Source organism: Centroberyx gerrardi, chromosome 6 (genome assembly GCF_048128805.1).
Source record: "Centroberyx gerrardi isolate f3 chromosome 6, fCenGer3.hap1.cur.20231027, whole genome shotgun sequence".
Taxonomy (NCBI): domain Eukaryota; kingdom Metazoa; phylum Chordata; class Actinopteri; order Beryciformes; family Berycidae; genus Centroberyx; species Centroberyx gerrardi.
The window spans coordinates 10,367,308-10,394,852 of record NC_136002.1 but is presented as its reverse complement, the minus strand read 5'-3'; the positions used below and the strand labels follow the sequence as shown (position 1 = coordinate 10,394,852).

The window sequence follows — 27,545 nt, the reverse complement described above, 5'->3', positions numbered from 1 at the left end:
GGATGTCCAGCTCAATGATAGGAAGGTGATCCTTTATTTTGTACAATGTGTACAAATTTACCAAGTCATTGGTATTTATTCAAGATTTAATTATCTCCTATGTGTCATACTAAGCTGATGAGCTTGTGTTAAGACGCCATGCTGAGGGAGGGATTAATTGCTGTGCCTTCCTTCTGTATTTATACAGCCTTGAGGAGGGTTAGGGCCTATTAACGACGGAGTGAGAAATGGATGAGCCTCGCACCTCAAGGTGACAAATCTGTTGCCTCGGCGCTGCAGCATAATTATGATAATATCCCAGATCAAATAATTGGAATTAAAGAGCTGTTTGATGTTCAACTCAATTGAACTGGCAGTGATGTGTGTGATGTTTTTGACTTTGAGGTTGTAAGTGGCTGTAACATTGGCATGAATAGCTTTTGGGAGGTAAACAAGTTGCAACATAAACCACACAAACCACTTTGCTGTAACGACAAGGAGACATTGCTATGGATACAGGCTTGAACACTGTAATTTGTCAACAAGTGATAACTTGACAGTGTGGAAAGTGGCTGTTGCTTTGCCTCGATGAACGCACAAGTAGGGCTTCATCAGCTGCATGATTGTTCTTCTCTCCATATTGAAGGCTTGGCCTGCATGCCCAGACACACTTCCATATTTTGTATGTTTTAGGAGTTGTTAGTCACACTCATTGTCACCTGATCTTTGCCCCGCCAATATTATGCAAGTTACTACAAACACACTAACAACATGGATACAGGTTTGCGCAATATTTTTCTTAAAGCTTTCCAGACAAAGCTGTACAATATCAGGATATTCATGTTCACATGTTCTAAGGTATTGCACATTGATCAATACCAGTGTGCTATTTCACTTTATTTAAGCAGTGGCCCAGAAAAAAGATACACACATATTTAAATTGAGTAATATCTTTTTCTTCTTTGCATAAACCACTTAGGATGTTCGAACGGAATAGGCAGAAAGCTTGGAACTGCTTAATTATGCAGCATATCTATTCCTCCCTAAACCTTCAAGCTTTAAATCCTCCCCTCCCTGGAATCCAAGCATATGTGTCTTAACTACTGAGCAGAGTGGAGGAATTTAAAGTTAATCATTTCATATCTCTGAAATGTAGAGGATACAGTTTGTTAAACTGTCATCATTTTGTTAATTAAGTTTTAAGGCTTAAGTTTCTATCCTAAAAAGCAGCAGGATTTTGTGCTATCAATCATTGTGAAAAATTAGTTGTGACTTTTTTTTTTTTTCTCCAAATGGTAGATATCTCACTTTGGAAGCAACTCTCCAATTACAGATTAGGTCTTCAAACAGAAGCATGTTTTCCCCAGTAGACTCAAAGCCCCGTGCTTGTGATTTACATCCACCCCACAGACATATTTATTTAGACAAAAAAAAAAAAAAATCAAATGAGCAAAATAGCTGCGCTGGCAGTCAAGCAGCGCCTGATCCTTGTCTAAATCCCTCAGACTGCCATGTATCTGCTCAGTCATGTGTGCTGCTTGATGTCGGGCTATACAGTAGCACCCAGACTGCAAGTCAGATAAGGTGATTATAGATAACAGACCGGCCCATAGTGTGTTCAGCATGTGGCAGGCGATGTGAAAGGGATTCTCTGCATCGGTCTGCGCCTGGTTGTGTCAGAGAGACTTCTGTGGTCCTGTATCGCTCAATGGGAAAAACACCGCACTAACCCTGCCAGTGTTGGGGGTTTGATTCCCATTGGCGCCACCTAATACTAAGGTGTATTCACTCATTGTACTGTATAATGTTTTAGCTAACATGGACCGCCAAATGGTAGATGTTTCGTAGCCTTAAATGGGAGCAACACTTAATTTAAGATGTCCTATCTTATTCCTATAGGACAGTCCAATCAAAATTTGTCTAATAGACTTTTTACCTGATGATGTCACAAATTTGAGTCTGTTTTCTGACTTTGGGAGAATGTTGTTCATATTCACAAATATTGATTGGACTGTCCTAGACCATGGGGATAACAGATGGACTCCTTTTACACTGAGTGGTGTTCTCTAAAGTAATTCTTTATTTCTCTTGCTTACCTACCTATGCAAGTTTAGGTTTTTAAGTTAATAATTCATCAAGCAGAGAAGCAATGTCTCATTGCTGTGTAATAGTTTTATGATGACATTTTTATTGATGTACATTCCTGTGCTGTATATTGTTCTTCTGCAGTTTTTGTGCTTGGCATCGATGCTGCTTCCTTGGCCGCGTCTCTATTGAAAAACAGATTTTTAGTCACAAATGTCTGGTTAAGTAAAAATAAATAAAATGCAACACTAACCATTTGGGCTATTTTAGCCATGGAGTAGCACTGCACACTGCCTATCCAGGGCCCTTGTGGTCCTGCTGGGGTGGGCCAGGTCCATGATACCCTGGGGTCTGGCCCGCCCTCCTCAGAGCAGTTTCACTAATAACAGGAAACATGGCCACTGCTGCAGATGCTAATGAGCAGCTGCCCAGAGCCTGAGACACCCTGATTGCAGGGGAAGAGTGTAGTTAACATGCAAAATTGCTCTGAAACATCACATGTGACTTTAGCGCTTACTTAGCCATATGCTGGCTGTGATTCACAAGCTGTGAGAAATATCAAGTACACATAAAACGCATCTCCCTGAAACCTACGTACGTGTGTGTGTGTGTGTGTGTGTGTGTGCAATTTTTTTCTACTTTTGTACTTTCTCTAAGCTGTGACTCCCATCTCCAGGGGTTGTTAACCCCACTATTATTCACGCACAGTTATTCATGCTCTGATAACATCAAGGCGCCCTTTCAACCCCAGATTGAATCAAGGTGTGTGTTTTGCAGCTGCAGTGCCAGCACAACAGGCTCCCTCATGTCCCTGGAGATTGAGGTACACTTGTGATAACAGTCAGCAGGGCCGTAATGTCATTATTGTTATTATCGCTGATTACAGAGTCTCATTGCTGAATCAGCAGCACCTCGATGGGAGGCTTGAGTTATTTAACTGTGGTTACTCACACCCAACAGAGCCTAAGCTGGCACTTCCTACCATGATCACTACCACAGCATTAGATTTGAGCTGGCGTTCTGCTGCTCCTCAAGGAGCCGGTTGAGGTGGTTTGGGCACCTGATAAGGACACGCTGGAGGGACTTCATCTCCCAGCTGGCCTAGGGGCGCTTGTGCATTCCCCAGGAGGAGCTGGAGGAAATTGATGGGGAAAAGGACGTCTGGGCTGCTCTGCTTGCTCTCTTGCCACCTGGATAAGTGGCTAGAAAATGGAAGAAAAAGAAGAGTGGCAAAAATAAGGAGAATGCACAAACTTTAAACACAAATTATATAAAATCATAGGCTATCTGTAGAAATGTTTTAAGTAATATTTTTTAAAGATAAACAGCTTTTGCTAGCCTAAGCTTCTCACACCAGACATTCCAAAGCAAAGGCCCTTTGGTCTTTCAGCTAGACTTGGGAACAGCAGGAGGGAGGAGAGGCCCTGTGCACTTGATTGAGTTCACTAGACCATAGCATTAATATTGTTCTGTTTGTGGGTTCAGTTGCCACTTTGACCATTGAATCCGTATACACAAAGTAGCATGCATCAGTTTTGTACTGTAAGTTGCTGTGAATGAAGGCTTTTACTAAATATCACTGTTACATTTTGTAGCATTATGTCCGTGTTACACCTGTCACCCCTCTCTCTGCCTTCTGCCTCTGGGCCTGGCATCACTGGGAGAGATGGGGCACTTGGTGCCTTTTGGCCCAGACATTTACAGACTCTGTGTCAGAGGGAATATATCCACGGTCACTGTAGCTTAATGTGACGTTCAATAGATGCTGGGTTCGCTTGATTTTCCTTTTTTTTCTGACCTTGAACGTATTGATGAAAGCTCCTAGCAGTCTCAGTTGTCATTGGAAACAAGAGCTGGGGAAACAAGCTTTTAATTTGAGGCTGGGCTTGGTATCAAAGGCAAGGTGCTTTTCAAGCCACCATGTGTTTTCTGTCATACTGCCAGACGTGATACATCAGTGGCTCTTTGTACCATGGGTTGTCAATTTTACTTATGTAGACTTTGGTACGTTACATTTCTGCTCTCAACAATCTCAAAATGGTGAGAATCAATAACTTTATGATGCTGAGCAGAAAGAGAGAATAGTAGTGCTAATGAGTTACAGTAATTGTATCCCCCAAGTGGCTCGTGTGAATCTCTAGGTTTCCCTGTAGGGTCCAGCGACACTAATGCCAACCGTTCTGATTTCCTTTGATTTCCTTTCAGGAGCCTTTGCTGTCAGTGGGATGTTAGAGCTCTGGAAGCAGGACCAGGACTGACTGAAGGAGCATGGTGAAGCACCAACCCCTGCAGGTCTATGAGCGCCAGCTGTGTTTGTCATGTATCACCGGGATTTACGGTTGCCGCTGGAAACGATACCAGCGTTCCCATGATGACACCACCAAGGTGAGTGGGGGTGGAAAACGCTTTTGTGGGTGAACTAGACCAATCAGAATCACTTCAAGTCTTGTGACAGTGGTGCAACGATATACTGGCAACTTAGTTGTGTGGTACATACTGACATACATGGTACAGGGACACCAAACAGACAACATCACATACAGTGCGAGAAATACTATAGACAGCAGACTACACATATTGCTCTACATTTGTACATTCAATAGTCAATCTGTCAATGCAGAATGACATACGACCGATCATACCATGTGGAAACATTCTGTGTATGAAATCTTATGGATTTCATACTGGTTGTGCATTTTTAAATGGCTGTCGGCCATTTCTGGTGGGTTGTAACAACTTAGCGTGACTTTGATTTGAGTTGAGGTTAAAAGGTAAGAGATATTGAAACCATTCTTCTGCACATCTGTATAATCTCCCATTATGTAATGTTTCATAAAAGCAACCACTTGATGATAACCCCTTTGTATATCTTATTCTTAGGTGAAACATGCATTACTTAATACAGCACTGGGTAGTAAAGCAATAGGAATTATAATGGAGGCTGTCCTTGCTGACATTGCTTATCTCACAAGATAATTATAAGCTATCTACAACCTGTGTGTGTGTGTGTGTGTGTGTGTGTGTGCGTGTGTGTGTGTGGTGCACGTGTGTCCGTGCGTGCATGTTTGCTCACATCAGGGTGGCAGTGAATGTGACCTCCAAATGCGGAAACAGATCCTGTCTTATTCTCTGTGTAATTATTCTCTCAAGGTCACTTTTCCATAATAACTGTGTTGCTGTCCTGTGAGATTCTGATGCTTAGGGATTTTTATTTTCAGCTTTTTTTTAACAGGATTTTGTGGGGGTTTTTAAATACAGAATTCCCATTAAGTTTTAATGACAGATTAAGGTTTTGTGTGTTCACGATCACATCCCTGGATGGTCTGATGTTTTGTAGTTACATCAACATCTACTAATGACATAGCACTGTTATACTAAAAGTGTATAGAAAATAATGGCATTCATAAGATTCTCTTCTTCTTCTGTTGAGGCTGCTGTACAAGCTTGAATGTAAAAGCAGTTATTGCAGCTCCACTACTGTGTCTCTTTTCAGGGTGCAGAACAACAACATGGCTATGTAGGAACTTTTTTTTCAGTCTGTGGCTGGCATGCGTGGCGGTGCTCACTCACAATGCCTCTTGGTTCCTAGATACCCGATGTCTGTCCCTCAACATTGATTTATAAAGAACAATTATCTCTCAGCGAAAATATCCTCGCTGACTTATCCCTTATCCAATAACCTTGAGCTCTGCATGGAGGTGAATTGGGCATTATTACAATACTCCCTTGTTTCCCGTTGTCTGTCACTGCTGTCAGCTCCCAAGTGCTCCAGATATTAGATTTTTAATTAGTTTAATCAAGTTTTGTAATGAATCCTACTCATCGAAAGCTTTATTTGTCTAAGTGGGTTTTATGTAACAGCATAGGCCCGACAGTGGTTCAGTGCAGAGAAGATGCTGCAAGCACCGTATCTCAGTTGGGTTGGAAGGCGGGTTGCATGACAGTTCATCATAGTCTGGAAAGACTTTGAGACAAAGATGCAATGAAAAGTATGAAGGACTTTAATTCCAAAATGTTCTGCATGTATTTAAGAAAAAAATGACTTTTTTAAGGCTTTAACTACCTGTAGATGTCCCATAGTTTCACTCATACTCATAGTTCATCCCATAGTGACATTCGCACTAGTTAACATTTTGAAAAATTTGGATGAACACATTTTTTTTTAATGGTAGGAACAAACGCTTCATATATAGCTAGTAGCTACACACTGAGATGCACATCCAGAAAAGCCCCTTTTGCTTTGCAGGGTGCGTTACAAGGCACGCATCAATACCCAACCGTCACGTGCGACTCCCGACCGAAGAATATCCGAGCGCTTGTTTTCTAATAATAGGTATAAGCGCAGCATGTCAGAACAAGCATCACATTCTACGCAGGATGAGCTATTTGTTCTGACCTTTCCTTCCATCTCAGCTATTCTGCCCTTAAGAAGGACACACAAACATACATATATACCCCCCCCACACACACACACCCACACACACACACACTTGGATAATATATTTTTCCCCGCATACTGTAGATAAGCAGAAACCTAGGGCACAGACGAGGATGTATGTCACTCAGAACAGACGCATGGCAGCGCTACAGATTAATCAGCTGCATATGCATCAAGTAAGTGTCCTGCATTAAACCTACCTTAGGAGTGTAAACACATAAATACACAGACAGAGAAGGGGATGTCTGGTAGCTGTGGGACCATATAAAAAGCAGCGCAGGACTAAATAAAGAGATATTGATTTTTTTCCCCTCCTGTTTGCAGGGAACTGGACACCGTGTAGCTCTGTTTCCTGTTGCACGTGGTTGTCTTTCAGGCCAGCTGATAGGAGAGTGCCAAGTCAGCATTCTTTGTTCACGCTGCTCATCCTTTGTTTTGGCCGTTTGGTGTTGGTTAGCACTTGTCTTGACCCCAGCAAGAAGCACACAGTCAGCCACCCACTGTTCACCAAGGTTGGAGTCGGTTTATTTCAATTCACTTGATTCAGGAACTGGATTTATTTATTGCAACTTTCATAAACTGGGAATTGCAGTATTTGTATTATGAATGGAGTGAACTGAAAGTGAATGGAGCCAAAAACCTGCTGTGCACAGTAATGCTGAATATATTCCACTTATTGGAGTGCACCTCTGCCTTATTTATTTATTTATTTGTTCATTTGTAGCAGAATGGAGGAAATGCAGTCTGCTCTGCTATTTTCTTTATTTTTATATAAATATTTCTTTATTTTTTTTTTACTGTTTTTGATTTGTTTGATATTTTCTTTGGTTTATTTTTGGTTTATTTTTATTTTATTTTATATTTTTTTGACATTGCTTTCCCATACGTGATCTGAGGGAATCGGCCAATACACATTATGGTTCAATAAAAATATGTCACTTTGAAACCGTTTGAAAGATGTCAAGGCTACTTTTTTCAAGCCCTTCTGATGCAGATCTGACCATTTTATTGCTACAACAAACGGAACAGAAAGATTTGGAATTCTGTCCCGAATCATCTGTGTTTATTTCCCATTCAGCCAATTCTATTGATGTCACACATTAGATTTATTATCTGATTTGAAGCAGCAATGAAATGTCACATGTAACCTACCTGTCTGCCCTTCCTGATCACATCCCTGATCACATACATTTGAATGCTGTTAAACTGCATGAATGCCAAGTAATGGAAATGTCACTTTGGTGACTTGTGGAATGTCATTTCATGCAGCTTCAGTAGTGAAGGGCGATACTGCCCGAACCCTACACTGCTGAAACTATCCAGTCATTTTATTACAGCATTCCTACAGTCCCTTGAAGGCACTTTACTTACTTTAACTTAGCATGCTACAATCCTAAGACATCTGAGCCAACCTTTCATGTTTCTTACATTTCGGTCCTTAGCTGCTGTTGTACGAATAGACAATTTGTAATCAATCTTCATACCTGAAAGTGTCTGCCAGCTCTTAAATCCAAAGAGCTGTTGTTTCCACTGAATATGCTTCCTACTAGGGTAAGATTACGTCATATGAGACTACATCTTTAACGATCCCAGTGCACAATCTGTGTGACCAATCAAGGACAGGTATCGGCTACATGTAACTGGACCTGAGCGAATCACTGAGGCGTGAGAACTGAGAGTCTGACGTTGAAACTACTGTAGACTCCTTCATAACCCACCAATAGAGAACTGCTGTTTCACTCCTTTTTCATCTTTGTAGCCTGTAATGAGCCGTCCGGCACGGCCGACTGTCTTAGTGAACTTGCTTCTGTCTGTGTGAGAGGGGCTTTGTAGGAAGACGGCCCACGTCACTCGGTGCAAGCCGATCTGGCCTCTCAGTAATAATTGAAAGTATTTCCATTTAGCCAGTCTTTACCTTTCAGTCACACAAAGGCTTCAAAAATAGAAGCAAGCAAGGCCGCTCGGCCATAATTTGCCAGTGTTCTTGTGGTCTTCGTTTGCCTCGGTCTGTGAAATGACAGACGAAGAACACAATGACCTGAACTATAAGCACTAGCAGCCGTTACCTTGGTGGGGGAAATGACAGAGTGACTCCAGCTCCAGCTTGTTCATTTCATTTGCGTATACCAGAAATAAAAATGGCCGTTTTCTTTTCTTTCTATCCTTTTTTTTTTTACGGGTTTCAGTTGTTTTTTTTTGGACCCACAATTTCCATTCATTTCTAAAGGAGATTATTATTTTCCTGCTAATTTTATTTCTGCTTTTTGGTGTGCCTGATCACATCCCTGTCCCCTCGGTTTCCCTCCAGCTCTCAGACTGAAAGGTCAGAAGCTTCAATATATCAGATGTGAGATGATTACATGGCAAGGCCTGCTAGCCGGCCGAGGGTGTTATGGTTAATCATGTCTTCAATGCAGGAAATGTCCTGTCCAGGATTTTATAATAATGCGGATCATTACTGATGGCGATATCAGATTGACAAGTAGCTACCATACGTGTATTATATGCATTTTACTGAAATGAGCAATAACATTTCAGACCCTCAATTTAAAACAACCTTTTTCAGAACAGATTTTCATGTTTGGTATTCTCTGAGCTGCCTTTTGCTTAACAGGATTGGACTATTACATCCACCTGCCAGTCTGTCTTAAAAAAGCAAAGAGGGCAATTTTCCTGCATCTCTCCCCACCTCCCCCCTCTCTATCTTCATCTTCCACTGTTCCTTTCTCTCCGTGTGTCTCCCCCCCCCCCCCCCGCCTTCTCTCTCCAAGGTGAAGAGGAGAGACTCTGTCAGTAGTAATCCGGCTCCGTCTGTCAGCCACTCTGAGATTCACGTGGACGCCTCTTGTTTATGTAAAGTCACAGCTCACCATTTTGAAGAGACTGTTTCCATGTAGACCTGTTATCAAGTCTGCCTCTCATTCTCCTTCTTGCCAAATTGCTGGGCATTTACAGGCTGCGTAGACCGGACCGTATTTGTCCTCAATAGATTTGCAAGCGGGTTTGTCTTCAAGCGTATGGATGAAGCCTTGTCCACTCATCCGTGTGCTTTGTATAGAATGAAAGATTGAAACCGTAACAGGAGGATTTATAAGTATGTTTCTTCAATTTATTTGCCCCCCACCCCCCCTCCCCAAACCCACTCATAAATAAAGTTCATGACATACATACACACAAAGACCAGACATGGTTGAAGCAGTATTTATAAATAATTCATAGCATATCAATTAATTCAAACAGATACCTCCTCATAGGACAATACAATGAGTAACAGAAAGTTTAGACAATCCTTTCCTTTGATTGAAAACTCACCTGACACTACCTGAGTTGTGCTGGTGTAGTAAACCCCTCACACTTGGTACTCCAGGTTAAAACAAATGCTTAAAACTATTTTCAAATGCTGTTGGACCCAAGTCTGACAGGTCAAGCAGGGCTAAACAGATATAAAACAGGAAAATACAGACACCAGCAAGATACACGTTTGCCACATACATGCCGAACCTAAACATTCATTTTCTACTTTGGCTAGCCCATCATGTTAACCATTTCAACTTTATATTTGGCCGTGTCCACTGTCAGCAGACTGCAAAATGGTAAGAATTAATAAATTGGTAATTCTCAAAAAAACATCAAGAGAAACTGGTAGGATCCTTAGCAGGGTAGCTGTGTCGCTCAAGTAAATGGATAGCTTTTCTGCATTGAATAAGCATTGTTGACTTCCCCTATCTCTGTTAAGAACAAGCTAGATTAGTATGAGCACCCAATTATGCAGTGAAATAGTCTCAAAAGAAAGAAGAAACTTGGAATTAATGCAGGATGGCTAATATTAACCATCGCTATTCATTTTGAGTTAAAAACCTACAGTATATGTTTACTGTTCTGTGGTATTTGTTTGTTGATCTGCCGTCAGCCGCCTATGTTTATTAGTCAACACGTGCGCTATTTTATTTGTGTATTCAGAGTTGCAGTGAAAGGTTTAGTTAAATAGAGTGGCTGTATTTTTAGAGGGTTGGTCTGCGTCTGGAAGGCGAGACCGTCTGACCGCACACCACCAAGGACTCTGTTATCTTTACTCTTCTATAGTCGTTAGTAGAACTGCATGGACAAAATATCGTATTGATATTATGTTGACAGGTGTTGCTGTTGCAATATGAAGTCTACCTCACCATTTGATATGCTTTGGAACATTTTCAGTATCTCTACATCAGTAGATTATGTTAATAGTTGCCCTTTGTCTTCCCACTGATGACTAATCTTGTCATATTGTGTTTATAGCCCGGGGGGGAGTGTGCTCAGTTTACCAGCCTTTTTATTTGAGCAGAATAGCGTTTACCAACCTTTTATAGGCTGACATAAATCTTTATCATGTAAATTTATAGTATGCATCATAATAAGTTGTATAAAACTAATACAAGTTATATGAGAAAAGGGAAGGGGAGGGGGACATAAATCAATGCTTTTATGAAAATATTGTTTAGTTTTAGTTTACTCACCTTTTTATTTACCACTACAGCTCTGTGTGTAGCCTAGAGTTACAGGGCCTGGGAGAGGTGTGTATGCCAAACACTGCTCCTCCTCACTGCTTCACTCAGTGACTGTGAGTATTATAATTGTTTTACTGTAATTCAGTACAATAGTAATTAATAATTAAGTTGCAGCATTTGTGATAATTGTGGTAATGTGTCTAGTGTTGTGCCGACGTCTCCCTCCCTGGAGAGACGTGGGTGGTCACCCAAGGCCATGGCCTTCTAGGATGATGGATGAATTTGCAATTTCACTAAAACATCAGTGCATGTCAGTCCAGGGTTACTTTTTTATTCTCAAGATTAGCATTCATTTATTTAATTTATTTGCCAATCTACACAAGGTAACTGGAATTTTTTTTTTTTTATATGCTTCCTAGATCTAAACAAGTGCGCTTGCACTTTTTAGGTGTTCGGGTGATTGTAGTGAGTGAAACTATTGTGTGTTGACTTTAAAAACTCCATCTGTTAACACCACAGTGCTGTGGTAGCACAGTGCTGCTGCAACTAAGAGAATCACTGAACAAAATTTTTAGCAATTATAGTTAGAAAATCACAGAGCTTCTTCCTGGTATGTGGATGTTCAGCGCAGCAACATCCAGTTAACTGATTGTTGACTGATTGTTTGATTTCTACCATACTGCCTGGTGTACGAGTGCACACTGTATTTCCCTCATGCAGGGCTCTGGGGCTCTGTGCTGCCTAAACAATGCATAATATAATTCCCCTAAGCACTACACATTGCACACAATTGAATGAATGTACACACAGAGCCGGCTCTTATAGAAGTGCTCATCCCGAGCACCTAGTAAATACAAAACATGTACACATAAAACAAATACCATTGCATTTAAACCAAGTGTCTGGTCCCACTGTTCTGACTAGTTGGCACTGCCTGTGATCAGGCAACGCCACAAAGAAATCTAACCCTGTGTTTAATTTCATACTGTTGATTTTGCAAGTGGTGTAAACAACAACCACAGATACTCAAACAAAGACACAGCAGAGCAGTGATGAGATTAAAGGTGGTTTAAAGGGGAGATGGGACCCCGGGTCAGCCAGACTCGCCGGCTGTTGACTCAGACTAGCACTAGTTTGCTGGAATGAGAGTATTACTTCCTGTTAAATATTGTTGAAGTTGTTGTCTATCCTGAGATAATTTCTTATAAAACAGTTGCATTTTAGAGCTTGAAATATTGGGAAATATTTCATTAAATTGCCCAGATAAATACACTTAAGTATTGAACAGGAGATACATGAAGACAGATTATAGAAGGATTTTTAAGCGTTAAGACAATGGAGACATGGCTTGTGCAAAAAGGGGGCTCAACTCGATATTAGGAAGGTGTTTGTACTATTTTTTTATACTCTTAGGAACACCTTCCTACATTTGCACACGCTTTTGTACAGTGTGTGAATTGTCCTGGTGGGATGGCCGTATTACAAAGCAGCGCAGCAGGCCCGGTGTGAAATGCCAGGGACTTATCTGGATATGTTCAGGAATGTGACAAGGGACTGAGGTGTTAAGTCCAGTGGAGAGAGAGGCGTAGAGAGAGAGAGTGGGGGGGAGGTGGGGTGCGAGGAAAGAAGCAATGACAGCCAAAGAATAACAGCTAAACCGCTTTTAACAATGTGTTATTTTTCTCATTTAATATGTGCCCAATATGTTTTCACTTCCAAATTTACATACGTTTATAAGTGTATTCACACACGCCGACATGTTTGCATGTGTTTGAGTGCGTCTGTGCTGTTCTGTGACAGCAATTTCAGCCGGGGCCGTCCCACCCCATATCTTCCCTCCGCAGCGTTGGCATGTTAGACGGCAGCAAACTGAGTCAAGCTACCGTACCTAATTGAATTTGTTATTGAATTGCAGGGTGTGTATGAAGTGTACATGATTGTATGTGTGTGAGGAATTTTGAGTGTCCCTGTCAGTTTCTGTCTATCTTAGTATAGGGAACCCCAGTAATATTGGTGGCCATAACCTGACAGCAACATGTACATACTGTAGCTGTCGATCTAATGACGATACATCTGACCTAGGTGCTACAGTGTAACATACTACTACAGATGAAGGCAGTACACTGTGTGCCACCCCAGAATTATATCTGTCAAAATCAGAATCACATTATTTGCCGGGCACAAAAAAATGTTGAGGAAGTTGTCCGGTGACGTTGGTGTAGAGATGTACTGACAACTAACAGTGTCACAGTGTCACAGCACACACTTGGTACAAGGACAACAGGGCCTCACATACAGGACAAAGGGCCCTCGAAATGATGTGATTCCTTTTTTCCTCACACACGCATTCACAGGCACACACCCACATACACACACACACACACACACACACGCCTTATCACCTTTTCATGTCTGTTCGTAGTTCTTCGAGGGCATGCTGTGCTAGAGATGTCCGCAATTATTATTTCTTTCAAGTGGAATTCACATGCATGCTTGCGTGATGTAGCGGACTTTGCCCCTAGCGAAGCAGAATTCCTTCCCCATGTACTGCTGTCCTGTCAGTGTGGAGGGACAGGAGTAAGGCACGGAAGACGAGTACAGCTGCATCATCAGGACGCTTTGAATGAAATGGAAGATTTTCTCTAATACGTGTATTGTGTGTTTTTAACGTGTCTGCCTGAGTAATTGAGGGAGCATGCGTGTCTGTCCATACATGCACATGTCATAGTATCATGCTAATTGCTAAGCTTGAATAATAATTATACTACGATAACCCCTATGGCGTAGCCTAGTTCCATATTTGACATATTGAAGCACGATTGCTATAAATAGTTCTATACTGTAGGTTTAGGGGGAGGTACAGATAGAGACACACATACATGCACCCACGCACACATGCACACATGCACACGCACACACACACACACACACAGACAGATCGTTCAGAATCATGTTGGTAATGATTAGCATTTACCCTCTGTGAGATAAGTAGGCCAGATCCATCCAAAACAGATCCAAGACATCACACACCTTTACAGAGTCTGCAACACTGAGGGAAAGCTGGTGTTTGTTTTACTCTGGTTTGGGCATCAGATGGGTGGTAACAGTCCCACAGACAGTTTAGACAATAATATTTAAGTGAATGAGTGAACCTGATGAAGCAGTGATGCGAAACGTGTTCGCTCTATTGTTTTTACTGGCTGAAATGAGTGTATAGTAAATGAACGAAGACAAATCAGTGCGGCGAACCTAATCTCCTATGAACTATGCTTCTCCTGTATTTTGCCAGCAGCTAGAAGAAGCCCAAGCTTTGCAGAAGTCACTTCACATTTTTGCATTTTTCATATAAAATTTTATACCTTTCTGTATACCATACTACTTTACTCTAAATTGTACTGATGCGGTAAACTCCACCCATCTGGTACTCCAAACAAGCTAAAACAAACACTAACAAAAATCTGCTACTTCTGCAGTAATTTTAGTGACGGAAGTGCAAGTGGAGGATTTTTGAGATTTTATCCCTTTTTTTAGCATTAAGATGAGTGTTTACACGCTGCAGTGAATTTTCCCCTGATCCGTTTGATCCTTCTATTTTTAGCAGTGGAGTTTGTTGGTCAGTAAGGCTTAAGTCTATGACTGATTCCATACTTTTTAGTTTACCTTGTTTGGAAAGCAAAACTGTTTAGTTAGAATAAAATAGTTAAAAATAAGATATTTAATCTTCCCACTGCAAGAGAAAAGTACTTTTCCCCATCTTCACTACATCACTGTGGCTCTTGTGGGTTTTGAAGATTCAGTACACTATTTTTTAAATTATTTTTTTAATTACAGTTCACCACATAATTTGAATTGAATTGAATCTAATTAAATGGCTCTGAATCCTCCCAAGGGGAAGTTGTCCCCTTGGTCTTTCGGGAATTCTCCAGTGGTGAACAGCGTTGAACTATCAGAATAATTATCAGAAACATGCAGGCTGTATTTTCCTTGTCTGCACAGCAGACTTATTATTCTTAAACAGTCTGACTTTAAAGTCTTGATGTTTGTGGAGTGTTGTTTGAACAGCAGACAGCAGGTTTTTAATGCTACAGTGTCAGTCCAGGCCATGGGGTGTTGTGCCCAAATAAAACAGCAACCATGCAGAATGGTAATGTGATGTCATCAGGGCAGGCCAAGTCATGCCAGGCCAGGCCAACTGCTGCTGAATAAGCTGGGAAACGGGAATAGAGACAAGTGGAGAACCTCTGTCCTAACAAATCGCAGAAAACAGAGAAGTTGAAAGTAGTCACAATTAAAGAACATCTGAGCTTTTGATACAAGAACAATACGACAGCTAAGCATTTTATATGTATTTTTAGGCTGTAATGTTTGCAAGCAAATGAAAGTCAGCCACACCTGAAGAACAAAGAGCCAACATACTGTATGCTGATTCAAACTGAAATCTTTATAGTTTTGCTCTCCCAGGTGTGTTTGTCCATTTGAGTAGGTTCAAAGCAGGGGGAAAAAAAGCTACACTTGTTTGAGTGCAGTTTTTATCATCCGATCATGACGCATTAAGTTGCAGGATTGGATGCACAAAAATCACATGTTTCTCACGTTGTTGTTGGATGTTCAAAATCAGATATGGAGGAGGCCAGGTTTGCATTGTGATCAGAATTTTGTGTTGTCTGGATTCAGTCCAGCCACAATGTGTATATAAGCAATCTAAAGAGATGGGGAGATAGAGCAGAAAAGCTAATGCAGACAAAGATTTAAATAAATACAGCAATATGAGATGCATAAAAGCTATTTTCAGTCATTTCTTAAAATCATATCTTCAGCACCAGATCTCAAATCACATCCAAATGACAAGTGTAACCATAACCAAAGGTATCAGGCAACAGGACTTGCATCTTATTATATAGATCGAGCCTAGTGTGTACAGAGTAGTTATGCTACTTGCCAGAATAAATTGGAGCCTTTACCAAAAGCCAGCATGATGCCACCCTGCAATATGGACACCCAGATAGTGTTTCTCAGTGACTAGAATATTCTCTTTTTTTGTTCATAGCCACTGAACAGGACTAAAACACAGTTTATTATAGATGAAGTAATTAATTAAAGAGGCGTCAGTGTTGGTAACAGTATTGACCGCACCAACTCTGCTCTCCCATGGGCGTCTCAGGTCTCATCCATCATTGTCCATATAGAGGGGTGGGTGGGTGGGAGGGTGGGGGTAGTGGGGGTGAACAATGTCCCCTCACAGGAGCACAAGGTCGGAACTCCCAGGTGTTTCCAGATAGTCATTAAGGACCATGGGAACCAGGGTCGGTGCCTTCTGATCAATGAGCAGAGCTGTCTGACACACACACACACACACACACACACACACACACACACACACACACCCCTGCTTCCCAGGGAGACCATGGTAGTCTTTTGTTACTGGGATTGATTTGTTGGACAGTGAGTGGACTTTTTCTTGCCCTAAGACAGGTGTGAGTGTTTGTAAATGTGTGAAACAAGGTGCTGCTGCAAGCCTTCCTTCAATAAATAAAGGTTAAAAAACCCATATTGTAGGAGCAGTTTTACAAGAGAGACTGCTTGTGCTTGTTCTTTTACAGTCATTCCCTTGTTGTAAGGGGCAAGATGTTCAGCCAAAATGATTTGGATTGTGTCCATACTATCTGACGTAAGACGACTTGTTACATAATAAAATTTGTCTTACACTTCTCAAATTTACTTTCAGAGTCATGTCCAAATATGAAATGTTGTTGGATCCCCATTCCCCCAGGCTTTTTCCCTTATTTGTATAACAGTTCACTGGAATGCCATAACAACCATTCCCAAAAATGTAATAATATTACATCTTTATGCCGTCATGATTCCCCCTTAATTCTGACCCCAGGTCTGAATAGTCAAAGCTGGTGAAGGTCACATGACCGACAGTGGAATCTCCCATTTTCCATCTTTGTTAAACTGTGTGCCATGTCCATGAAACCATCACTGAAAATGAAAGCTGTGTCATTATTACAGTATTGTTCTTGTGACCATGAGCCTGGTGTGTACATACAGTATGTAGCTACATGTAGGTGCACCCATGTGTTTGCACATATCCAGCACGGCCTCTGATGCCGCCTGTCCTTAGCTGAGCAGATATAAGCAGCTCAGGCTGATATTCTTACCTGTGTGTCCCATCAGCAGGCTGCTGGTGGGGGCGATCACGATCACAGCTCTGGCACACACAACAAAGGTGTGTATTCAAGCTGCTTTGCTTGGGCTGCTGAACTGAGTCTCATTATCCTGAGACCAGAACACACACTGAGCGCGTGCACGTGTTTGTGTGTTTTTTGTGTGTAGCGACATATGTGTAGCCTGTGCAGCCTGGTGACATTCTAGACACTTGACACAACCAGAGCAGATGTGATTGTACTATAATGACTACAGTTACACTTGTCATTTTGATGTGATTTATTATGGGTTTTTTTTTTCAGATTCAGGTCTAAAGATTGGATTTTCTGAGATCACGTTGTCCACTCTTGGCCTTAAAATGGCTGTTTGTGTCTCCTGTGGTTGTATTTATTTAAAACTGTGTGTCTGCGTCACTCTTCCCCACTCTCCCTTCCCATCTTTTTACATTGCTTGCATGAGCATTGTGGGTGGATTGTGTCAAGATAATGGAGAATTCAGATCACAATGCAACCCTGACCACTCGCATATCTAGCAATATGAGCAAAATGGGATTTTTTTTTTGGCCATCCAGACCCTGTCAATTCATGTGTCCCGGCGCGATCGGACGATTAAAGTTGCATTGAAACGACAAGTATAAGTCTAGCCATTACCGTTAAAGCTAGAACCTTTATTCAGTCTACTCTGTGTGTGTCTATTCAAGCCTGAGGGTTATCACAGCAATTCAGCAAGTCAGCTAACATGTGCTGCCGCTCAGTCCTTTGGGCTGCACTGAGCTACGACTTCTGTTTAAATAAAGAGCAAGTTTCTCCGCTTATGAAAAGGTCAAAAGGCTGTCGACTGAGTCACAGGAAAAATTTGGATGTACTTAAAGTATGCAGAGAGAGAGAGAGATGGAGAGATTGTGTGTTGGCGCACGTGCGCATACGCTCCGGGGAATGGCTTAGGGATGTGTGTGTGTCTGTGTCTAAATGTGTATTTTATAATTGCTACGGTATGAAAGTGCATGACAGAGCAGGACAGTAATTAGTCTGCTTGCATATGAAGTTATTGAAAGTCATTACTTCATAATGAGGAAAGTGTATAAGGGAATAGTCTCTACCGAGGTCAGCAGCCAGGTTGACACCCTATGTGCTCATTGTAGGATAAGTCCAAGGAAAACTTAATGCCCCTAATGCACTCTGCTAGTCGTCTCTTTTTGCAAACTTGAAGTTAGGGTATGGTCATCTAGTTTATAAAGTACCACAAAATCAGCTCACTGACATGAAACATTATATAGCTGTGTGCCCAAGACCGTGCCAGACCTTAGTAAATAATATTCCTCTACATAATAATGCCTCTTTTCTGGTATCTCATAGTTTCTGTTTTTGTTCTGGCAGTATTCACAAACTTGCTGTTAGAGATTGCAGGGCTTCAAATTCCATCCTTTTCCTGCTGTAACAGTCGCGCCGGGGGGCAGAAACTGTGCTTTTAGTGCCCTCAAATGTCCTTAAACCACGCTGAACCTCTATAATGTTTTTCTTGTAAATTCTAATTTAATATAGTGCATCCAAAGAAATAATTTCTTGTTTGTGTGTGTGTGTGTGTGTGTCCAGTGGGAGCTGCTGTGGTCCCTCATCCTCCTGTTTACCTTCTGTCTGCTGCTGGTCTGGTTCTACTTCTGGTGGGAGGCGCACAACGACTACAATGAGTTCAACTGGTGAGTAGTCTGTGTGTGTGGTGAAACACGTGTGACTTTAATTCAGTGTGCCATTGATGAAGTCACCTATGTTATGCCCTCATGCCCCAAATGCCATTCAGAAAACTGAGTTTTTTAATGTTCGTATCGAGTTTGTGTACATTTTAGCCCAATCACTTACACATTGGTGTTTACATTATATATTTTAGGTAAACATAAGGAACAATTCCATATAGAAATGTTATATGTGTATTGTAGAATTGTATTTCAGTCTGCAGATGGCTATAAAGATGCTTTCACTAACATTACTTTTTGGTGTCGAAATAGTTAAATAGTTAATAGAAAAAATCTTGGATCAATCCAGTCCTCAGAAAGTTCATCATGACCTCTAGACTTGTATTCATGAGCAGGATTATAAATGAATGGGATTTGTATGTCAAAAAAAAACAAAACACCCCTGAAAAATCACATTCCTGATAAAACTGGACTGCAGCCAAAAGGATGTACTGTAGGATCTACGTTTTCCTTGAAAACTACACTGACCGTTACTACAGACTGTTAGGTGTTTTCTTGTTCTATATTCTGATGTTTCAGAATATAAACCATTTAGAAAGAAATTATGATGTAAACCAGAGCACATTTGTTCTCACATTTGTTTCATTTTGTTTTTATATTTGGCAGGGTTTTTTGTCAGTTTAGCATTTGATGATTTGACACATTCATTTCTATTCGTTTGCATCATGAACCTCTTTGTGGACATTCTCCTCTTTGGTGTCCGGGTCCTTTCCTCCTCTTGATTACCTCCTTTGAACTATGATATGTACTTCTGATGTGACCTTTTTTGCCATCCTTTATCTCCATCTGTCCTCACCATATTGTTTCGCCTGCAAATAAATACTATGTAGCCATAACATTTCCGCCGTGCTCGTCTGCTTGTTGATTTCCCAAATCATCAGAGTTTAATCTGCCCTCTGCCTTAATCTGAGCGGAGACCGCCCAGCCCTCCACAGATTACACTATTACATAACAGAGATGCCTCACCCAACATTGCCCAGATATCACTCAGCCCCGTATCGCTTTCCCTTGACCACTAAACACTGAGGTGAATTTGACTAGAGGAAATGAAGCAGCAGAAACGGAGAGCACAACAGCCATTTTGGGCCCTTGTATCCACTCTTATATCTTCCCTCTCAAGTCCTTTGCTGCCCTGTGGAAAGTTTACAAAATGTTAAGACCACCTGCTCTCGGTGCAGGTGAAAAGTCCCTCGTAGACTTCACCTGATAAATCCACTTCAGTCCAGAATGGGAAATGAAGATGAAACGGAGGAGACCGGTTGAAGACAGATGCTGAAACCACTGACACACAGACTAGATACAAGGTGGTGCAGCTCAATGTCAGGCAGCTGTTGCTAATGTTTTCTACACTCAGTGTGCTGCGTTTTGGAATGCAATCCTTCAGTTATAAGGGCCGGGGAGACGGGAGCCTTGGCAGAATATGGGGAAAGAAGCCTTGTGCTGCGCTGTATGTCGTAACAGTTTGCTCTGTCCCTCAAGGTCACTTTCCTTGCTCTGTCTCTCCCACCACCTCTCCTTCATCTCCTCCCCCTCTCCTCCTGCTGTCAGCACTCTCTACAATGTCACCTCTTTTTCTTCCTATTGTCCGTTTTCTTCCTGTAGCTCTTTCACATTCCTCTTTGACTTTTCTCTGCTTTCTCTAACCCTTCATTCCTCATCTCCCTCCTCTTTCATTTATCCACCAGTTTTCTTTTACCCTACTCACTCTCTTGAATAACATCTTTATTCTCTTTCTCTATGTTCATCCCTCCCCCTCTTCCTCCAATTTTATCAGGGATGTGATTTTTCAGGGGTGGTTTTTTTCCATTCATTTCTAATAGGGAAATTACAAATTTCCTGCTTTTCTTCCTGCTTTTTTGGTGTTCCTGATCGCATGACTGATCACCTCCCTGCCCTTGTGTATTCCAGTGTCTTAGCAGCAGTGAGGGTCCCAGTCCCTCCTGCAGTATAAATGTATTCACAAGGAGCAATGATCATCGACACCAAGTGACCCTGCTGTGGCTCTGTGCCACTGGAATCACTGATAAGGCTTTGAATGTAATTAGTGGTGTGGTGTGCTAGGTCCTAGCTGTCATGTAACACACACACACGCACGCACGCATGCACACACACACACACACACACACACACACACACACACACACACACACACACGCGCACACACACACACCCTCCCTTTGCTCTGCAGCTGTCAGCCCAACAGGCCATCTTGAGACACCCAGTGTCACACTTCTCAGCTTGACAGCTCAGGGGTGTGTGTGTGTGTGTGTTTGTGTGTGTGTGTGTGGGTGTGTGTGTGTGTGTGTGTGTGCAAAGAAAGAGGTAGAAGTGCAGGCAGGATATCTTTGTTGTTCCCCTTACTTCCTGTTGGCCATAATGAGGCTCTGCCATAAGGCAGGACTGTCCTTTCAGAAAGCAGCCGTCAATAATTTGCCATCCATCCGTTACCATAACGATTACATAATCTGCTTGGTTCCGATTCTCTCCATAGCTTAGCAATGGTCTCTGTAATCACTGAGGCTGCCGTATTCGTTGTGTTTGCCTGTGTTTAACTTTATGGCAACAATAAAGCATTACGCTCCAGGGCACTTAATGGGTGTCTGACTGAAAATTAAAGGCTACAGTGAGTCTACAGTGGGTTTGAGTCACTGACGGGGATTTTGCTACTTTTTTATCCTCAATTTTCAGCTTTTCATTTACCTCTGTTGTAGATTAATCACAAGATACAGGACTTGTGACCATTTGAATGCACCTAGGAATATAGTGGACAACCCTTTTTATTTGTTGAATAAAGTTTACTCACCTTTTTAGGCTGACATAATGCTTCATGAGCTAAATTCATAGTATACATCATAGTAAGTAATGTCAAACTGATACAAGATATATGAAGATTAGGTATTTAAGGAGAAAAATATATAAATGAATGCTTTTCTGGAAATGTATTTTTGTTTATATTAATGGTTGTAATGCCTTATGATGACATCATAGTTTAGCCACCTTTTAATTTACTGCTACATCACTGAATACACCCCTAACAATGAGTTTACTCCTAAGCATGCATGTAGGATAAGGTGGATAAGCTAGTTCAGGAATCAGGAGTTTGACTATCACTGTGGGGTGTCTGTCAGGACACGGTAGACAGGAATTCCTTTTAAAGGGTTTATTCAGGTTCAGGGTGTATAGGTATTTTTTATGCGTGTTGTATTGTTTATTAAAATCCCAAGCATGTATATTTCACATTGGGACCTTTATCTGTCCTATTTGCTGGCTTAAGATTGTTTCTTCTCCACTCTCGGCACTGCTCTAGCTAATATAGTGGATAACTAGCCCAAACCCCGCCCAGCCCCAGTCCATTTGCCATTACTGAAGGCAAGGTGTTATTCTCTTATACTGGAGGAGGCAACAGGTGGTATTCAAACATTAACACAAAGAAGAACCACACATACACACAGAGTCAATCTTCTCTTGCCTTCCCAGCTGTTGGTAATGATAAAACACCGGCGAGCGCTCAGCATGAGAAAGGTCATTAACTCTCCCTCTTGTTCCTGCAGGTTCCTGTACAACCGCTCCGGGGAGTGGAGTGACGGCACCGTTCCCATCCTGGCCACTACCGCCGCTGGCTTCACCTATATTGCATTTTTAATGGTCAGTCCTTCATCAAATATTCACCGAGGAGGCGCTACCGATGTGCCAGAGATAATGCCCTGGTAGTGTTAAAGCAGTTTGTGAATGGTCTGTACGTGTTGCCAGACATAACCGGTCCCACGGTGACATGAGCAAGTTGTGAGGCAGCTGAGTTGTTTTTGAAAATTGTGCTTGTGTCTCTCTCTTGTGTGTGTGTCCTTTCAGATTTTAGCACTTTGCCACGTAGCAGTTGGGCAACAGTTGAATTTGCACTGGCTTCATAAGGTAATCTGCCAAACGTGAGTGTGTGTGTATGTGTGGAAGGTAGTTGGTGGGTGAGTTGTACCTACATGCTTATCTCTGTGAGTGTGTGTGTGTGTGTTGGGGGTGGGGGTGGGGGGGTTATATATTCTTATCTCTTTGCATGGTGCGTGTGCGCATGTGTGTGTGCTCATTCATTGGTGATCAGCTGAACTTGTCTTGAACTTAGTGTTTGGTTCGTGTTGTCCCAGGAGGGTTGTGAAAGCCCAATAAATGGCCTGTGATACTATCAGAAAACCATATAGAAGGACAAAAACACTGCTTGGGGTGTGAAAGGCGCCAAGGCTCTTTTTGTTTGGTCTGTGTGTGTGTGTGTGTGTGTGTGTGTATGTGTGGCTCTGTATCTGTGGTGACAGCCTTTTTCATTTTCTCTCTCGACACAGATTGGAGTGACTGCTGCTCTGCTCACCACCATCGTCGGGGTCATATCTGTCAATCAGACGTGGGGGGAGGAGTGGCACGTCATCCCCATATCACTGCAGGTCAGTGGACTGCAGCCTAGGGAAGTCCCAATCCCACTGTCAGAGTACTTAACTGAGCATTGTGATACCTAGTGTGGAGCCGGGCCATTACTTTTACGTAACAGTCTAGACCAAGAGTTTCAGGGCATTGGATGAAATAATTGAGCTATAATCAATTTTCCTCCATTAGAGAGATCCAGAGTTCTTCTGTGTTTGAAAAGAGACAGAAAGACAGAAAATGTCACGTTGCTTTGATTCATGACATGTTACTTGTGGCTCTCAGTATTGTATTTTAGTGCAGTGGAAATTGTCAGATGCCTGCTTTAGCCTGGTATCAGCCTGATATCCAATACATATTATATATTCTTGTGAATGAACTTAAGATGTTAGCTAATATTATTTGTAATTTATTAAGGTCCTTCAACTCTCCCAAAAACTCAATACATAACCACTTTTCATATGTAAATGCCTTGAATATATATGCTATTGTTTTTTTTCTATTCTTGTAATGATATCCCTAAGAGAATGTTCCCAATGTACTAGCATGTACTGTAATTTCCGCATTTGATATTGTCAGATTTCTACATCTCCTAATATGTAGAAATAGAGCAAACTACATCTACAGTGACACTACACTTCAAAGCACCTTTTAACTTAGTTACGATGTTGGAACTCATTTAGCAGCAAAACGGTATTGAAAGAAGCATGAGAAGCTTGTAATTAGAGTGAGGCTCAGTGGGATAATTGCACCAGAAATGTGTGATTGAAGTGGACGCGCAATGCCACTGAAACTGATTGGTGTTTGTGACCGTATGCCATTAAAATTGAACGGCTCTACAAATTATTGCTATTATCTCTGAATGGCTTTGCTAATGTCTTAGCGCTAGATGATCTCAGTAATTCTATGCCTCTCAATCCTCTTTACCTTTATCTCCCTTTCTCTTCTTCGCTCGTTTTCCTCTCGCCTGACGCCCTATTCTCTTTCTCTTATCTCTCTCGCTGCCTTTTTTCCTTTGTCTCTGTTTCTCTGTATCCTCTTTCTCTCTTCCTCTCCCGCCTTCGCTCTCTTCTCACACATCTCCCTCCAGGCTACAGGTCCTTTCCTCCACATCGGGGCTCTTGCTGCGGTCACAGCGCTGTCCTGGATAGTGGCTGGGCAAGTCGCCCGTGCAGAGAAGACAAGTAAGTCCTACCTATGTGTGTGTGTGACCTGTGTGGGTTTACCTCTCTGATCAACACAGACCTGACTGTCCACCTCACACACACACAGACACACACACACACACAAAAACACAGCACACACAGGAAGGGTGCTGAATGATTAACACCATGTAGACAGAGGCCAGGACCTCCACCCAGGGTGTCGGAGATAATGAACATTCCTGTGGGCTCATGTGATGTTTTCCGGGCCAGGACACCTTGGATTGTTTTCTCTTCAAGCACAGGACACTATCTGAGGATTAGTAGCTATTGGAGTGTGTGTGCTACCTCTTTCTGCTGCCATGGGTGTAATGTCTAAGTGGAATAGCATAGAATAAAAATATATTATTCTTCAGCAGCAGTAACCTTCCTCAATAGTAATGTTTTTAATTAAGTTTACGTTCAGGCTAGAGAGCTTTACTCCCACTAAGTTACACAAGCACTTTTTCTTGTGACTGTGCCCTCATATTGTGCAAGGCAATTTGTATTGTGACACATTTTAAATCTAATAAAGGAGATGTTTTTCTATTTAGCTGCAAGAGAACGTTCTGCTTTAGCACAGCCTTGCTGAGTTTGAAAGGTCTTGGCCAGGTTTCTCTCACTTCAGCATCTCTGCTATAATGCAGAGCAGAGACTGAATACCAAAGAGGATATGAGGGTGTGTGTGTGTGTGTGTGTGTGTACTTGCATGTGGGTGGATTGTTGGGTGGGTGGGGAGGGAGGGATATGTTGGTGTGTGTGTGTATGTGTCTGGGCGAAGGCTCTCAGTCTCCTCTCTGTAACAAGAGTTGTCTGACGTGTTCAACCTCGCCCTGGAGTTGACCTTGAAACGAATACACACCCCCATGTGTATATGTGTGTGTGTGCGTGTGCACCAAGATCCTTCATCCCTGACTTACACTGAGATGTTGCAGGGGAAAGTGTATTTCCTTGGCCCCTGAGGTCAGTGCTGTTGGCCATTGTGCATAGCTATTAATACCATCGTGCATTACCCACATTCACAAAAAGTTGTTACATCATACATCGCTTTGCAAACTGAACAGCAGGCCTAGACTGCACAAAAGTGTCATCTTGGGCACAAATCAAATAATATCTTAAAAGAACACTCTTTTAGGAGAAAAAGCTCTTTTATCAATTTACCGTCCTGCAATGAGAAGATTGATAGCAGCCTCACGTGTGTGTGTGTGTGTGTGTGTGTGTGTGTGTCTGTGTGTGTGTGTGTGTGTGTGTGTGTGTGTGGGGGGGGGGGGGGGGTGTAGTATGTAATGCTTTAGTATGCTGTTTACGTTTACTGAAAGATACAAACTAGCTTAGCATATGCACCACATTAATTACTGGGCACACAGGTGAAACCACTTAACAATCTTGTCATAAAAGTGTAAAAAATTGGCTAATCAAAGCATTTATTTGCCAAAAAGTTGGTTTGTCCCTTGAATAGCTATGAAAAATGAGAGGAAAAGATCATAAGCGCGACAATTTTATACAGATATACATTTTGACATTTAACCTTTGCATTTAAATCATGGATAGAATCAGTAAGTCTTTATTTCCTTGTTCATATTAATGAATAAGAGTGAAGCTGAGGTGTGTTATCGTGTGTCTGTACCCCCAGGGTTCCAGGTGGTGGTGGTGCTGCTGCTGTATCTGAGTGTGTTACTGGGCCTCTACATCGTCCCTCTGTCCATCACCTCCCCCTGCATCATGGACCCCACCAGCCTCAAACCACGCCCTGATGTCATTGGCCACCAGGGAGCCCCCATGGTGAGTCAGCTGACCATCCTCCAATCAGAATGTGGGGGTTTGAAATGGCTTTTACACGAGTGCGTACACTTTTAGTAGCCTATTGGTGGCCCCGATGGGAATCAAACCCCAAACCTACAGCAGTGTTAATGCCATGCTCTTACACACTGAGCTACATGGGGAATGGAGCCTCAAGCCCTCACAGTGTTGGTGCCATGCAGAGTTTAAAGGGCCACTTTAAAGGTAATTCTGATAGGGAGAAGGCAGAGAAAAAGCTGTGTTGCCCCCCTATAGGTTTTTCTTCTTTGCTTCTCATTTATGTTTCTTCTCCTGCACAACCCAGGGCTATTCTAGTCTATTAATGACCTTGTGGTCGTGGAACTGAAAATAGCCCAGAAAGGGATCGGCGTGCTGTAGTATGGCTGCCTGATGTATGGCAGGGAGTCGGGATGCGCTCTCTGCTGCGTTTTCTGGAGCCTCGCCTAGCAAAGAGAAGGAGAGGGAGGGATAACACTTAAATTGGCAGCCTCCATGTAGGAGAATCAATTGGGGATTTCTTTAATGAGATTCACTTCCGTCTCTTAGGTTGTTTTCAGTTGTATCATGTCTCTTACAGATCATGTTAGACTCCATTGCAGTGTTTTTTAAGAGCCTCTTAGAGCCTCTCAGACAAGTATGCAATTGAAGGCCACACTATAAAAATGATTTATGCGTACCCAAGCACATTGCAGCTTTGGATATTTGATTTATGTACTTGGTTTAATTTTATTGTTTCTAAACGTTACCTGAAGAAGGATTTATGTGTTTGGCACAATTTCCCACTGGTTGTTATGCAACACTTGGATGGGAATTGACGGTGGATTCCTGGTAATATGTAACAGTTACTCACTCTCATTCTCACGCTCACAAACACACCCTGCTCTCCTCAGTTATTTGAGCAAAGTGATCAATCAACACAGTGGAATCTAAAATTAGGAGTGGCTCTGTGAGGCTGTGAGAAACTCCCATAGGAGCAAATCACATGACTGGACTCCATTTCCCAGAAGCACTTTGCATTGATTGCAACACGCAGCTTCATCCTTCCTTACCCCGTGGTTTCACCTCTGCTGTCATTGACCATTATCAGCTTTACTCACAAGGCCTTATGGGAAAATGCTTTTGTACTGAGTAGTGTTTAACTTGGTTTGGTATTGGTTCATAACCTTGACTTGAAGAGTTAAACAGCAATCCAAAGCCCAGCCTCGTTCATTTCACAACATTCCTTCCTGTTCAGAGAGTGAGGAGTCTGAGCAGCA

The 27,545-nt window shown here is 42.0% G+C and overlaps 1 protein-coding gene across 3 annotated transcripts in view; it reads left to right on the top strand.

Moving 5' to 3' along the window:
• Positions 1 to 27,545, top strand: part of gdpd5b (glycerophosphodiester phosphodiesterase domain containing 5b) — a 56,482-nt gene that overhangs the window by 16,475 nt on the left and 12,462 nt on the right. For all 3 annotated transcript variants that reach the window (XR_011785006.2, XM_071909618.2, XM_078284132.1), the window contains exons 2-8: positions 4,270 to 4,449; positions 18,747 to 18,850; positions 22,456 to 22,549; positions 22,754 to 22,813; positions 23,233 to 23,331; positions 24,399 to 24,492; positions 26,123 to 26,271. Coding sequence is in view for 2 of the 3 variants with exons in the window: in XM_071909618.2 (XP_071765719.2) it covers positions 4,333 to 4,449; positions 18,747 to 18,850; positions 22,456 to 22,549; positions 22,754 to 22,813; positions 23,233 to 23,331; positions 24,399 to 24,492; positions 26,123 to 26,271 (717 nt within the window). In the remaining variant the exon portion in view is untranslated. The remainder of the gene's footprint in view (positions 1 to 4,269; positions 4,450 to 18,746; positions 18,851 to 22,455; positions 22,550 to 22,753; positions 22,814 to 23,232; positions 23,332 to 24,398; positions 24,493 to 26,122; positions 26,272 to 27,545) is intronic.